The sequence below is a fragment of the Pelobates fuscus genome, chromosome 7 (genome assembly GCF_036172605.1).
Source record: "Pelobates fuscus isolate aPelFus1 chromosome 7, aPelFus1.pri, whole genome shotgun sequence".
Classification (NCBI taxonomy): Eukaryota; Metazoa; Chordata; class Amphibia; order Anura; family Pelobatidae; genus Pelobates; species Pelobates fuscus.
In genome coordinates, this window is record NC_086323.1 from 170,036,337 (window position 1) to 170,053,391 (window position 17,055).

Here is a 17,055-nt window from a genome sequence, read left to right on the forward strand (position 1 = left end):
GCGCAGGGCACCGTGCAACCCCCCCTCCGATACGAGTGCGCAGGGCACCGAGCAACCCCCCCCTCCGATACGAGTGCGCAGGGCACCGTGCAACCACCCCTCCCCGATACGAGTGCGCAGGGCACCGTGCAACCCCCCCTCCCCGATACGAGTGCGCAGGGCACCGTGCAACCCCCCCTCCCCGATACGAGTGCGCAGGGCACCGTGCAACCCCCCCTCCCCGATACGAGTGCGCAGGGCACCGTGCAACCCCCCCTCCCCGATACGAGTGCGCAGGGCACCGTGCAACCCCCCCTCCCCGATACGAGTGCGCAGGGCACCGTGCAATCCCCCCTCCGATACGAGTGCGCAGGGCACCGTGCAATCCCCCCTCCGATACGAGTGCGCAGGGCACCGTGCAATCCCCCCTCCGATACGAGTGCGCAGGGCACCGTGCAATCCCCCCTCCGATACGAGTGCGCAGGGCACCGTGCAACCCCCCCTCCGATACGAGTGCGCAGGGCACCGTGCAACCCCCCCTCCGATACGTGTGCGCAGGGCACCGTGCAACCCCCCCTCCGATACGAGTGTGTAAAACACCTCCGATACGAGTGCACAGGGCTCTGTGCAACTCACGGGCACTGCACTTGATCAACAAGGTTCCCTCACTCCCAAATGAACTGTGTGCATACGTATGTTATGACTTATTGCATTGGCCCAGTGCAGCATAGATTTCAGAACAGGGCACACACAGCTAACCAAACTACATCATGTTTTACCCCCAGTTATGTATCGTGTCTGCCTAGCACTCCTGGAATATAAATACATCCACACCCCATATATCTTGAGTTCTCTGCAAACATGTATTGTGCCCTGAGCAAGGTACAGTGTATTAATCTATCTCTGCTAATTTTTGCATTCACCAGTCTTCTCCATGGCAATCGTTAGATTTCATATCAATTTATCTAGTCCTCAACATGCTGTTTGTTAATACACGTTCAACTACCATACTCATCATTCTTCCTGAAATTGCTTTGATTCCACAGCAAAGTGAGGGCCTAACATCCAGCAGGGTTTCTGCCTTTCAGTTAACAGCTGTCTTGACCCTCCTTCTCCAATTTGTACATAGCTGTTGAAAGCTCATACTCTCCCTTCATTTATGCACTGCCACTTGCCATGACTTTCCATCTGAATTCTGTGAGATGGAGTACAGATGACAGTGCTTGCATAATCCTGTATAAACCTGACAAGTCCTCATTCTTTCAAATCTTATATATAACTCCATGGACCTTTTGCTCCTAATCCACTATCCAACTGTTGTGGCCTTGTATGGTCCGGACCTACAGATGCTATATGAGCTTGACAGGGCCTAATGATTCTATTCTGATTCTATATGCTCCCAGAGTTCTATCCACTTAATCCAGTGCGTACTTTAGAATGTTTACCAAGGCCCTATTCTAATCCTGTAAGCCTGGCAAACCTCCCAGGACCCCATTCTCTTAATCATCTGGTAAGGACTCCTATACTACATATCTCCGTAGCCCTGTCCCCACATATGTGTAAAATTCCAGAATGACATTGCTTAAAAATATACAAAATGCATGCCATGTTATCCTAAAACCAATGCACATTACTCCCAAATCTACCATTTTCCATATCTATTCTGCTTCAAGGGTACATTTGTGGCTCTTTGGAGGGAAGGCTTGCTCTAACCAGCTACAATTCAAACCGATCATTCTAAAAATAAACCGTGTGTTCTAAGTAACATTAATGAATGTTCCTATTTTAGTTCATTATGATTCAAACATAAAAAAGATGGCAACTAAAATAAACTTCCTCAGTTGTGGTAAAAATGCACGTGATAAATGTCACTTGCACAAAATAGTGCTGATGCAACACATTTCTAATGTCAATTTAGCGGTCAGACTAATATGCTCACTTTTTTTTTTTCTACATAGATTTACTCAGGATTCTCTGATTAGTAAATTACTAGTGTTACATGCAAAAATATATTTAGTTAATATGGCATGGCATGGCTTGGCTTGTAGTGTAGGACTTTCCAGTGCTATTTTCTAGGCCCAAATTTTGAACTTTGGTTTTCAGCTCACAATAACTGTATTTAGTGGATAAAACACTTGGGCCTCAATTTAATATTTTTGTATAATATTTTCAAATTATATATATATATATATATATTTTTTTTTTTTTCAAAATATGTAATGTTTAAAAATACATTTATCCCAAAATTTTAAATCTTTAAAATAAGAATATTTTCCATGTATTATTAAATTGAGGCAATAGTGTGTTCCCCAGTGCAGCTGTAGGAAGCTGAGGTTTCTATGGTAATTATTAAATACCAAGCACCTGTAGTGGTATATTGGTGCCCTTGTCCTGGTTCTATACAATGTGGGTTCTGTGTATACAGCAATTCTGTGCAACATTTTAAAAGCGAGCAGTCTCCATGGCGACCAGTGGGATATTTCTGCTGAATGCTACACTTTAGTAACTTGCTTTTTATAGATCACTCAATGTGTCCACCTTATAATGATAATTGTATGCTGCTACAATAGTCTCCTTTTAAACAGTAGGTGTAGGATTTACATTGTTTTTAGGCACGGTCATTATGCCTTCAACTCTTCCATTAACACCATCATTTGACAACGTGCAGTCACTTACTTGTGTTACAGTATTTACATTGTGCCTTATGCGTGTGTTACTTCTATACCATATGGAAAACTATGGCAACCTAAATCTGATTGTTGGCTCTATGTCCAAACAGCTGCCGTTTTTATTCTGACAATCTGGAGAGGATTTTCAGGCTGATAAATAGTGTGGATTAATGTGCGATGATATTAAAGCTGAGCTTTGTCTGGCTTTGCTTTACATTAGTGTCAAGGCCTTTATTATCCTGCATTACGTTGCTTTTTAATGCTAAGAGTATATAAATATCTCTTTTGTAGATGCCTAGATTTGTCAGATCTTGTTCCTGATGATCTAGTAATATAAATGACACATGGTTTGTACATATTCTGAGAAATAGAGATACTACAGTCTTCGATAGATGCAATGCATATTTTATAGGTCATATAAGTATATAGTCTTCATCTGCCACACCCCTTCCTATCTACAATACTTCCTTTTCTTCTGCACTTGTTAAACTATATTTAATTACCGTACATCTGCAATAACTTAATACTTTCATAGGTTTTTTTTTTTATGAAAGCGCGTATACAGACTATGCACACATGCACGGCCTGGTTAACAAGCAAATGAGCTTTATAATGAAGCACAGTATTTTTATATATTTTTTTTTTTTATAATTGTAGCTAATTGCAGCTAGATTAGTCAGTGGCTATACAGTTTGGAGATATGTACATCATATTCATAGAGAGCTTTGGGAGAATTATGATTTGGTACCGAGGCATCAGCCATTTCCAGGTCTGAAGAAACCTTGCTGGGAATTATGGTGATTTGCAACAAGGGCTGACTTTTCAAAGCTGAATTAGTGGCGTCCGATGTGAAGCATAGTTTTTACTAATTCATACAAGATTTTGTACTTCAAAATTAAAATGAAGCTCCGATAATGAAATGTATCTCACCAGTTATTACAACTGATCAAAAATAAAAACTTTATTCCACCCCGCTCCTCTCCCCCAATAAGGCCCTGATTTTATATGCAGATGCTTTTTCATCTTTTTATTGTTTGTGTGTTCGCACGCGTGTGTAAGGCAGTTGAATCATTACGTGCCTTTTTGGCTCATGGTCTTTGTTCCCTAATGGCATGGGCATTATGTCACAGTGGGGGTGGTGTTAAATCAGTTATGCATGGCACAGGAGGTCACATTATCAATATTGCAGTATGTAGTGGTTTCTTGTTGGAATGTTCCCTTAAACTTGAGGTACAGGGACATTTTGTGTATTTGCTTCCATATGCAAATTTAAATAAGCTTGTGTTGCCTGGAGAGCCTGCAGTGTATGCTTGCTTAACCCCTTAAGGACACATGACATGTGTGACATGTCATGATTCCCTTTTATTCCAGAAGTTTGGTCCTTAAGGGGTTAAACTTTGCAGTTGAGAAATGACTGACTTTTAATGTGCAAAGCAGGCATTTAATGTTTACCTCAATGATTGTCAAGTCAGTAGATTACATATCCCATCCCATGCTCTGCATCAGCTAAATATAAATCGCAATAGTGCATCTGTAGCTTGCAGAGTACATTCATCGAACGTAGGGAGACCTTGAAGCTTTTTGAGCCACTAACATTCTGCTTATCCAACACACACAATACAGAGACACTTTATTACCTGACTGGCAGTGATTTAAAGGAGCACTATAGGGTCATGAACACAAACATGTATTCCTGACCTTATAGTGTTAAAACCACTATCTAGCTCCTGTTGCCTCCCTAAAAATACTAAAATCTTACATGTATTCAGGTCTGAAGCTGCTGCCTCTGCCTGTGAACTTCCTCTGACATCATCAGAAGTGGTGGTCTGATCAAATCACATAGGATTGGCTGAGACTGACAAAGAGGCAGAGCCAGCACAATTCAAACACCGCCTTGGCCAATCAGCATCTCGTCATAGAGATGCATTGAATCAATGAATCTCTATGAGGAAAGTTCAGTGTCTGCATGCAGAGGGTGGAGACACTGAATGTTTGGATGCATTTTAGGCAGCCATAACCCAGGAAGGAACAGCTATCTGAGGAGTGGCCAGCGAAGTCACAAAGCTGTAATGTAAACACTGCATTTTCTCTGAAAACACAGTGTTTACAACAAAAAGCCTGAAGGTAATGATTCTACTCACTGAACAAATTCAATAATCTGTAGTTGTTCTGGTGATTATAGTGTCCCTTTAAATATATGCAATTCTGATAATGCATTGTAATCTGCATTGTCAAGGAAATCTAGGAGGCACTTTACTATAGAGCAGGTGTGGCCTGTTGGTAGATCACCACAATCCTGTGATGGTATATGCTCATCTTGTTGTAGACCAGTCTGTGGTTTTATGGTATTGCATATGATGCTGGTACAAGTGTGTGTGTGTGTGTGTGTTAAAGTAGAGATTGTAGCCATATTAGTCCAGTGATGTAGATGTAAAAAAAAAAAAAAAAAAACAGAAAAACTTCGTATCTTGTAATACCTTTTTTTTTTTTTTTTTTTTTTTTATTATTGGACTAACAGAATTTTTTTAATGACAAGCTTTCAGGAGAACCTCCCTTTCTCAAGTCTAAAGCATTTCTGATCAAGACGACACACAGAATTCAAAGTTGAGTTGTGATACAGGGGTTAAAGCGACATGAGTGCAAAGAAGACACAGATTTGATAGAGAATAGACACCATTCTTGCAGAGGGTCGTAAATATTTTGTGTGAAGTTCAGAGTGAGGGGGGAGAGAGAGGAAAAACAAAGTAACAAGCAAACCGTGCAAAATATGGTGCTAGAAGCGGAGAGTAAAACATTTATTTTTTTATTTTTTTTAATTTTTAATACTTGTATTAATGAATGAATTCCTATCCAAGCGTTACAGGATTTGCATTAAGGCCTATATTCAGCATAAGCACACACTCACACTTACACACATGTACATATAAAACTCCACGCACGCTCCTGCTACATTAAAGAGAGAAAAAAAAATCTACACAAGTGCCACTTGTGGTCACCTACAACTCAGCTCTTGAGGAAATACGGAAAACCATTAAAGCCCTACAACCAATGTTAACAGAAGATGACACACTATATATATATATATATATATATATATATATATATATATATATATATATATATATATTACAATGTTAAACAAAAATCTGCACACCAGTCAGCCATAAGACTTGCTTTTCCCACAGAAATCACAAATCTGCAGTGATGTTACTACCGCAAAGGACTCTGGGTGGGCATATGCAAATTACATTCAAATGGATGAGGCAACAATTTTTATTTTTGTAATTTTTATCTTTTGTTAAACATGGATTCCTTTGAGTCTGTGTTTGCTGTTTACAACAGCTTTGAAACACAACTTAGGAAAAGATGCAAAGCCAGTAAACCACTCCTGGACAGCTGTTTCATTGTTAATGCAAATCATCAGCATGAGGTTGGTTACTGGTTTGCTTATTGAGGCTTGGTAGTGCTTGGGAAGCAAAATCCAAATAGTTTATGGTGGGGAAAAATTGTGAAATGATAGAGATGGATAGTGGACTGTAGTTATGATGGTTGGAGGAACCATTTAAGCCATCATGTGAAATGCGTTTCAGAAACATCTGATCTTGGTCAGTTAGGGTGTACATCACATTTGCCCCATCTCTACTGAATTCTGCAGCGATTAGAACACTTTATCGTTGTACATTTCATGGATGTGTGCACTGGAGCAAGCTGTGGAAATACAAATGTGTTAGTGCGACTACTGCTTTTCTTAAAGTGACAGTTTCCCTTTCCCATACCCCAATAAATGCTGTTGACGCATATACTTAAAAAGCAGCAGCGATAAGTTGATATCACTCTCCTCCAGTGCACTTCTGAATGTGGATGCTGACCTTTTCCGTTTTGGACTCCAAACGCACACCTGATGTGTTGATGATTGTTATCCTGTGGTGCCTTAGGACTAGCTGAGTAGTATGGGCAATGTGGATGCCATGGTTAGACATCTGCACTCTTTAAATGGTCTCCCTGTATGGCGTACATATGCACACTGTTTGGGGGTTTTGGGGAGTAGATTACATCTGTGTCCTGTACATTGACAGATATAAGTAAATGTATAAATAAAATATAGATTTCTAGTGCCCACATAGTGATTTATGCCAATGCAAATCCCTTTGTATTATGGTTGCCATGGCATGTCTTTTGCTGTGAAGGAATTACAGAATAGCCTAAAGTAGATTCATGTAATTTTATTGTTGCTGTGGGGGAAACCATTTCCTAAAAAATATGCTTAATAATCTACTGACTATAAACAGGGCCCCAGTCTATATTCATGTTGCAAAATACATACTGCGATTGTGTTTTTTTTTTTTTTTTTTTTGTGTGTGTGTGAAAAGTATAAAAAGAAAGAAGATTCGGTTTCTATTCAGATAATTTTGTATGCAGAGTAATCTGATCCAGGGCCATCGGCAGCTTTCCTATACAAAAAGGCATTGGTTGTTCTTCCCCAAGGGTGTATTATTCCTCCACAATGCCCTGCACCTTTCAGGGTTTTTTTTCCCCTTTGTGGTAAAAATGTACGAAAGGTTATACACTAAACAAGAACTGCTGATATTTTGGCCTACAATTTGGAATTCATACTTCACAGTTCAGTTAATATCCCTGATGTTGTTTAATTAGTATATTATCGCCCCAGCACATGCTTCTGTAATTAGATGTACACTGATCTGCCACAATATTAAAACCACCTGCCTAATATCGTGTAGGTCTCCATCGTGCTACCAAAACTGTTCTGTTGCGTTAAGGCATGCCTCTAAACATGTCCTGTGATATCTAATACCAAGACATTGACGGCAGATCCATTAACTCCTGCAAGTTGCGAGGCTGGGGCCTTCAAGGTTTGGATTTGTTGTTCCAGCACATCCCACAGATGATTATTTGGATCCATCTGGAGAATTTGGAGGCTAAAGCAATCCCTGAACAAATTTTGTAGCGTGGCAGGGTGCATTATCCTGCTGAAAAAGGCCACTACCACCAGGAAACACCATTGCCATAAAGGAGTTATGTGGTCTTCAACAATGTCTAGGCAGGTGCTACGTGTCAAAGTAATATCCACATGATTGCCAGGACCCACATTTTCCTGGCTTAACCCCTTAAGGACACATGACGTGTGACATGTCATGATTCCCTTTTATTCCAGAAGTTTGGTCCTTAAGGGGTTAAACCGGCCTATCCTCTTCCTATAGTGCATCCTGCTGCCTTCTCTTCCCCAGTTTTGACATTCACGTCCCCACTGAAGGCATGTTTGGAGGTGGACAGGGCTCATTATGTGCATTGTGACCAGTCTGTGTTCTGACACCTTTTCTATCATGGCCAGTATCCAGTTTTCCAGTAATTTAAGCTGCAGTAGTTCCTGTGTGTGATCTGACTTGATGGTTTAGCCTTTGCTCTACACGTACATCAATGACCCTTACACTGGTTCACCGGTTTTCCTCTCTCTCATCAGTTCTGATGGGTACTAACCACTGCATACCAGGAGCACTCCACAAGACTTGCCTTTTTGTCGACAGTTGTCTAGCCATCACTATTTGTCAAAGTCACACATCTTTTCACTTGCCTATTTTTCCTTATTCCAACACTTAAAATTCAAGAATTGACTGTTCTTTTGCTGCCTAATAATGATCCCACCCATTGACAGGGGCCATTGTAACAATATAATCAATGTTATTCACCTCAGTGCATTTGATGTTATAGCTGATCAGTGTAATGTCTTTAAATGTTTGTATCTCACACACATACATAAATGACTTTTTCATATTTATAGCAGCAGTGCAAACAAGTGGGTTTTGCAACTGTTCCTCCAGGAAGGACAGACAGGACCACCTAATAGAAATTTTAAAATGTCACTTGGTATTCCCTCCCCTATCTCCACCATAAACTCCACAATACTAATGTACACACACTCTTTGTCTATGTTCAACATTCTGTATTATTAAATCTGCCACATGTAAAAAATGACTGCATATTTATCAACCCCTTACACGTTTCATTGTTTAATGGAGTACACTAGTACAATTATTTATGGACACACTGTAATAAACACTTTTCAATCTTTTTTTTTTTATTCCCCTTGCTGATTAGTCCTTACTTTTATCTACTTGCAGTAAGCATTACATGACCTTTGGAGTTGGCTTTTGTTTAATAACTGGAGCTTTGTTATCAGACTGGCCATTTGTATAGATTAAACTGCAGTTCTAATTCTGCCAGTTGGAGTTTGTTGGACAATGCGTTAACTCCTCAATATCCACAATATGGTAGACCTAATATAAAAAAAAATGGATACCCCATATTCTGTATTCCCTTCAATATAAACCCAGCTCTAAGGATGTGAAACCAAAGGCTTACGTTTTTTGCTTTGTGAGGTTGCATTCAAAATAGGGTCTGACTCCTGCCCTTCCAGAGTTTGAGGTTATTATCCCGCCGGGGGTAGGGTACATTTCCCTAGGTGAGAAGTAGGGCAGAAACTCATTTTACACGCATGCCTTTTCACAGTTGTGCTACTTTTCTCACGGAATCCTCTTACCTGTTTGTCACGTCAGCTCCTGTGTACACATAGGGATCCACTAAAGTGTGAATAGTTGTGGTAATTAAAAGTGTTTTTCAGCTAAAGGTAACAATGCCACAAATTGGCTGAATATACTGTGTATGGTGTGTTTCCCATTTCTTGCTTGGCTTTTGCAGGAATTAGGGCTATTATCCCTGCAAGTCCAGAAAGGGTTAAAAGGCATCTGTCATACTCCAAACATCCTCTGCTCATAAGATTGAGGATAAGATGTTTATGTATACATTGTGCTGGCGGTTTTGAGATCAAATGTATAGATTAGGATACATTTTTGTTTTGACAGCTGTCAATCAATGCATCGGCATGCCGAAGCATTGACTGACTAGGAATAGCAGATCTCCCACATGAGGTCCCTCTGCTCTCCTCCCATAGCAACTGCGGCTGCTATGGAAACTCCCTGGCCAGCGGTCCTAGTGCCAGCTGGGGAGTATAGGAATGGAATGACATGTCGTCACTCCGTTCCGACGCTGTCTATCAAGCATTACACGAAGAGTAACGTCCACGAAGCAGGGCTGTAACGGTGGAGACGTGAAAAATATTTTGCTTTACCTTGCATACACCGTGGTATATAGAAGCGATTTTAAGGGAAGTTGTTTTTTTACATTACAGGATCACTTTTTAGCTTTGGTTATACTAATTTCTTGGTGGTCCTGTGGGGGACTATGACTGGCTCTGTGTGTGCACATGCAGACCTCGCACTTCTTGCCCTAGTAACAACCCCCACCCAACAGCAGGGCTTTAATAGTGTCAAAAACTGCCTAACTGGAACTGCATGCCTGGGCACTATAATTTCCAGATATTTGCTGTTGGGATTTCGCATGCTACGAGTTGGTTATTCAATAAACACTGAATTGAAGTAAAAAAACAAATTGCAATGTTTGTTTGTTTGTGGTTTTTTTTTTTTTTTTTTTTTTTATTTTCTTTTTTTTATTAGTGACATTGTCTTAAATTTGCATTTCGATACACGTTTGCACCAGAATTTCATGTTTAGTAAACAAACCCCTTAGTCTCTATTTACACATCCTGATCAAGTGCTCTGGATGTCTCTTTTGTATAGTATCTGGCAGTCTTGTGCAATTATTTGCATAGCTGCAGAGAGCCAGTACGATTAGTAACACATTAATGCTTTTTTATTTCCGGAGGCCTTTACTTTAGAGATTGCATAGCTTCTGGATCAAGGAGTAGAGAGAACAGCTGTCAAATAGGGCTTTAAATACAGTTCTCGGGTGTTACTTTTTTTTTTTTTTTTTTTTTTTGAAAGTGTGAATTGAGAGAAAATCTTGTAGATAAAAAAAACACAATTCTTTGCTATTTGATACAACCCAGACAGTGGGTGGTCTCCAAGAAGTGTGTGATGTAAAAGAAAAACTTGTGCCTTGTAAGGTTTGCTGTAAATGTGTTTATCAGTAGACTACAGACTATTTTTATGGCTACTACTGGTTTCATTAGGGTTTGCTGCCTTTTATATGTGATGGGCACTCACAATTAAGGGACCACTTAATCTTACTACATATTAATACCCCACCTCCCTCCCCAGGTGCTGGCAGAGTATTAGTACCAGAGTCCCTACAAGCACATGGTCCGCTCTTGCTGACAGAGCGTTTTAGCTCATCATCCAACCCTGACTGAGGTTTATCATCCAAATACATGTTTAATACAGTGGGTGCTGCCTCTGAGATTTATACCTGGAGCTTTGGCAATGATTGTATTACAGGGGTATTCAATTTACTGAACAAACAAGTTCTCATAGTGAAAATCAATATCTAGACTTTTAAAGGGCTTTTAGGTTTTTCCCAAAGGATAAAAAAGCTGCCACACTGGACGTGAGTGTATTAAATTTCCTGCGCAATTTATCTTTTTTAGATTCTCCGTCCCAGTCAGTGTTTTAATCCCCATACGGACTAATACCTTCTCCTTTCCATACCATTCCAAATAGCTTATTATTGACCAGTGTTTCACCTCCCTTGTCATGGCACATTTTATTGCAGTTGGCGAGTTTGTACATTTACCTAAAATTTGCAGATCCTTTGTAGATTTTGTTTCCTTTCGACATTCCGTTTAAATCTCTCAGGTTACCATGGAGGTCCCAGACCTTTTGCCTTATTTTCACCTCTCGTTTGCAATGCAAAAACTGAATTATTGGGCATCCCTAACTCCTCTTTCCCAATACAGCTGGGTTCTGTCTTATCCTGCCCCATGAATATTTACAACACGTGAAGTCTTAGCAGACATGATATGTAATCAGGACCAGCCACTAGCAAACATCATCATAAGAGCTGCTTTTTTAGCAAAGTATTGCTTGAAATGCTAGTGTTAAAAACAAAGGCTATTTTTAGATTCGACAGGTTTGTGACCATGTCTTTTTTGGCACCTTTACCATGCGTTCATTCTTACACAATTTCAGCTTTTCTGCACCCAAACCTGTATAATTTTTAAAGGAGGAATACGTCTTTCGTTTGGTACCCAATAAGAATACATAACACAATAACCCTTCGGCAGGTCCACCACGTATAACCATCTCTTGTTTTCTGTATTATGGGTAGGCTCACTTTGAGCACTGTTCAAAAATCATCTGTCAGTCTGGGGCCACTAAGTTTGGCCTCAGCTCACAGAGGGTATCATCGGGTATCCAATGATACATGCCGCATGGAATTTAACCCTGCTGGAACTTTTAATGCATGGTGCTGAAAGCGTTAAAGCCCTGTACTGCATGATAGTCATGTGGTCACTAAGTGGTTAATTGCAGCAGGAAGCCTTGATTTAAATCCCTGTACTGCATGATAGTCATACAGTCATGGTCACTGAGGGGTTAAAATTAATTTATCAAGCCACATTCTTCGAAGTAACTGAATAAAGTTTTTGAAATGATGAAATACAAAAAAAAAACCCTTTTTAAGATCTTATGGGTATTTTATCTGCAGACATTTCCAGGTCCCTCTGCACAGTTTGCCTTTGGTCGCAGTATCAGAGGATATCCTACTTTTCCGGTTTTCCTTTATTAGAAAGAAAAATGTTAAAGGTCAAACTGTTGCTCATAGCCACAGAATAGCTGTAAAAGAGGCCAAATGTTTGCTGAATTAATCCGACCTCTTCCACTCACAAGATATTTATTGATATATGTTCCAATATAACCACCACCTACCCTCCCTATGTTTCTCATTTGCAGCCTGTTTCACAGTATTGTAGTGTTCTGAGAAATCTGTATTGCTTATTTGCTATGTGTATTTATCCTAAGGCTAATGAATGGTAACTGTACAAATGCATTTTGACGTTAAAAATACACTTTATCCTTTTAGCCCATCCTTATTTCTACATATAAATTTCTTACCATGGATGAAGACACTCCTAGAGAACTCCATTTGGTTAATGTACTGTAATCTCTTTTTTACCCCAGGTTGCACAGAGCATTGAAGATCATCACCAGGAAGTCATTAGTTTCTGTCGTGAGAATGGATTTCACGGCCTTGTCGCGTATGACTCTGACTACGCCCTGTGCAACATCCCCTACTACTTCAGTGCCCATGCACTAAAGCTGAGCCGCAACGGGAAAAGCCTCACAACCAGCCAGTATCTGATGCACGAAGTGGCCAAGCAACTGGACCTCAACCCAAATAGATTCCCTATTTTTGCTGCTCTTCTGGGTAAGTTTTAAAGGAACAGTACAAGCGCCATAACCACTACAGCAATCAGCCGATACTCTTAGGTGATTGTCTAATGAAAGTTCCTGCCTCAGAACGTCTGTCTCTCTAGCTATGGTAGTACAGGTAGGAAAAGGTGCCCTGCAGATTCCATGTAAGAAGTCAAACTGTTTAAATCGTTTGACTCCTTACAGCTTGCTGTGGTGTTTATTGTGCTTGAAGTGTTGATTCATGTGGTAAAAGGCACACTATGTTTATCTTGCTCTTAAAGGGACATGAATCACTTTGAGACAAAGTTTTAGCATTGAGTAAGACAGTTGCCTCACTCTGCAGGCTTGAAAAAGCAGGTAAATATGATTTATTTCTCATATTTACATGCTTCTTATTTCTTCTGCTTTCCAAACACACACACACACACACTCCAGGGTGGAGACTGGTTTAATCAATCAATGTCCTATCCCTAGAAACGCAGGAAAAGTGCATTTTGTATGCCCGACACATTTACACCTGTGTGGTTGAAAGATCTCTTCACCTTGCAACAAGCTGAGAAGGGAAAGGACTTTTTTACTGGTGTGATCCTTCAGAGCAGCCTCTGGTGTTGGGTTTCTCTCTCCTGCTTCTGCACAATGATTCCCTGCTTCTGTCTTTTAGTGGACCTGCCTGAAACTGAGATACGGGGAGGGCAGGGCTGGAGAAACGTAGCTGAGAGTCTTGCCCAATGATGCAAAGTGACAAAGTTTATATTCAGTTTTTAGAAATGTTTTACTTACTTGTCAGTTTCTTGCTGTGTTTTAGTTTGTATATTTGTTTAACCCCTTAAGGACACATGACATGTGTGACATGTCATGATTCCCTTTTATTCCAGAAGTTTGGTCCTTAAGGGGTTAAAAATGTTTAAGGATTTAGAGAAAATAGTCAACTGATAGGTCCCTTTTATTGTGTGGTTTATCCAACTCTTTATGCTAATCACTCTAAAAGGATCCATTTTTATAGCGTTGTATATGATCGCACATAGCTCTTTATCTGCCTATTACAGACTGCACAGATCTAAAGCTCACTCTTGATTGTAAAGTGTGTACAATCTTTATTAGTTCTCTTTAGTTCTCCATAGAGAGTTCAGTGAGAGTGAAAATGTCTCCAGACCTCTAGAAAACACTAGAAAATGGAGCATTTTAGCTTTAGAAGCTAGTGACAGTAAAACACATACACCTGCATGCCAAAGCTACAGAACCTTGTGGTATGGTTTAAGATGTTAAAGGGACAATATAGTCACCACAACAACTACAGCTTAATGTAGTTGTTCTGGTGAGTATAAACATTGCCTTCAGGCATTTTCATTCCTAGGGATACCCCCAAGTGGCCACTGGAGATGCTGCAGAGTAGGCAGCAATGTGGGGACGCTGAATTTTCCTCTTAGAGATGCATTGATTCAATGCATCTCTATGAAGAAGTGCTGCGTTTGACCCCGCCCCCTTCCTGCCTCCTTGCCGATTTTAGCCAATCCAATGCTTTCCTTATGGGAAAGCATTGGATTGGCTAAAAATCGGCAATTCTGATGTCATCAAGGAGGCCGATGCGGGGCTGGTGCTGGCGGACCCGTGCAGCGCTGGGAAAAAGGTGAGTTTTAATTCTTTTTTAGGAGGATGAGGGGAGGCAAGCCACCTAAATGGTGGGTTTACCACTTTAGGGTGAGGAATACATGTTTGTCTTCCTGATCCTATAGTGTTCCTTTAATATTGTATAAAGGGAGCCAAGTCCCTCTGTAATTAGATCCATCAGTCCATAGTTCATCTCTCTCTCCCTTTTACATCTGTCTGCACTTTCAGGGGTGCAGAGGACTTGACTAGCTGTGTCTCAAGTGGCAGTTTTCTCATTAGAACTTACCTTTTGGACTTTGGCTAAGTTGAAATACTTTTTTTAAAACCTGTAAATCAATGTCTTTACTTTAGGAAACCACATTCTACTTGATGAAGATTTGGCTGCCTTTCACTGGAGTCTACTTGGCCCAGATCATCCATTGGCATCCCTGAAGGTATGAAGGAAACAAATTATTAATGTTGTGCAATGTATCCACTACGGTTAATGTGGTTCTTGTCTTGTGGCTCTTATTTAATGAAATAACTATAATGATACAAGAAGATAAATGTGCAGGCTCAGTAAATATAGCCCATTACATCATACTTTTAAATCATATCTGATCTAAATGCATCCCAGGCACAGTGAGTTCTATCTTCTCCCTTCCTCCCCCCACTTATTTTTATTTTTTTGGAAGTTGGAAACTGTTTATTATATGATTAGGATATGTCGGCAGGTAAATGAGAAACAAAGTGATATCTAGACCAGGGATAAGCAACCTTCGGCACTCCAGATATTGTGGACTACATCTCCCCTGATGCTTTGTCAGCATTATGGGAGATGTAGTCCACATCTGGAGTGCCAAGTGTTGCCTACCCATTATCTAGACAGAAACAAGTTGCTGGTACTGCTGAGATGCGCTTACTGCTAGGAACAGACACACATTGTGTACTGTCAGGGTATTTATATCGGCAGACATTTTGTGCTATGATGGAAATTAAAATGTATATTGTCAGTCACTCTGAACAGAGCAGACTCCATTTTGTTATTTTCAAGCTAACAAAAGACACAAGATTTCTATCCCTTCTGTAAAACTAACCACTTTGCCAGAAGCTAAGGAATGCTTAGTATATACAAATCAACTGATAAGGAATGAGAACGGGGGATGGATAGACTTTAGCTAAATGCTAATGGAATATAATTAATTCTAAAACCCAGACACCAGTGACCAGATAAGACTTAGTAATTAATTTTACTTTCTAAATTTCACAAGATTCCCATTGTAAGAGAAAAGTGAGACTAAGTTTATGAACAGTCATATTAGAAATTATAGCCGAATTTGGAGACACATAGTCTGAAGAAAGCCCAAAGAAAAAGCTTTGAACTGACAAGTAACCTTAAATTATATTAACCATAAAGATAAGCTAAATGACGTCAAAATAGCCACCAGGAAAAGTTAACTCTTTCCTGGATAGGAATGTTTAGTGGGACGAGACTGCCCTCTATAGACCAAATACTTAAATTGTTATCTGGAAGGTAACACCTCCAGTGTTTCTATTGGTCTATCACCTAGTGAATTTTCCTTTAAAAAGTTAAGACAAAGGGAAGAGAGGTATGCAGAGAAAGCAAGAGAGTGGGCAAGGCAGGCGAAAGCAGGCTAAGAAAGAAAAGACACATGAAACATTCCTCGACACTTAGCTACCTGAGAACATCTCTTTAACTGGTAAATATACTGGCTTAATTTAATTTAAATTAATTAAAATGTTCTAATAGCATGATATGACTGGATAAATCACGATCAGATTTCGATATTTAGAAATCTTGGTTAACTAAGTATATATTTATAACCATTCCATGCTGCAGATGGAATTAGAATAAGTATGTATTTATGTGACATATCACATGTTAGCACATCGTGATATTTATCCAGGTGTATTGATTTGCTCTAAAATAAGATAAAATATCTGTTTAGGCAAGTTAAAATTCTGCTTATTGAACATGGTAGATTACTCTTATTGGATGGTTCCAGGAAATGACTAATGAACTGGTTTAATTGTTATTTTATTTAAAATTACATGAGAATAGATCTTAATTACCTAGGAGGTCAAGCCAGCATTGAAAGGGTTATTTTAACTGTCAGCTAAAGTTTTATGGCCTTAAGCTGCAAGCTGTGTCTGTGCGTAAGTTTCACTTTCGTTTCTCTGTGAAAGACAGTCATAAATCTTGTCTTAACCATTGGAAATTGTATTGCATACCATGTTATACTGAATATTCATTGATTATTGTCACGCATGTTACATATTATTATTTAAATTGTCACAATAAATTGGATCTATTTTTATAACAAATTGTGATTTTATTTATATGGAATACATTTCACTTACACGATAACTATCTTTGGGATCTGAGAATTGAAATAGTGGGCAATTCTCAACTGTTTACTATTATTATCCCATAAATATCCCCACAGTACTTGGTGACACATTCTTCAATTGTATTATAATTCAAGGAACCTTCACAGTGCTGCTTCAATGAACAACTGTTTGTTTTCCTATTCACCCTCCCCTCCCTACAAAAACGACTTGATCGGTTCAAGGGT

The 17,055-nt window shown here is 39.6% G+C and overlaps 1 protein-coding gene across 1 annotated transcript in view; it reads left to right on the top strand.

Annotated features, from left to right (window-relative positions):
• The window catches only part of FAM120A (family with sequence similarity 120 member A), a 40,537-nt gene that overhangs the window by 4,144 nt on the left and 19,338 nt on the right, over window positions 1-17,055 (top strand). Inside the window, exons 2-3 of the mRNA XM_063426919.1 lie at window positions 12,638-12,884; window positions 14,831-14,913. Coding sequence (XP_063282989.1) covers window positions 12,638-12,884; window positions 14,831-14,913 — 330 coding nt within the window. The remainder of the gene's footprint in view (window positions 1-12,637; window positions 12,885-14,830; window positions 14,914-17,055) is intronic.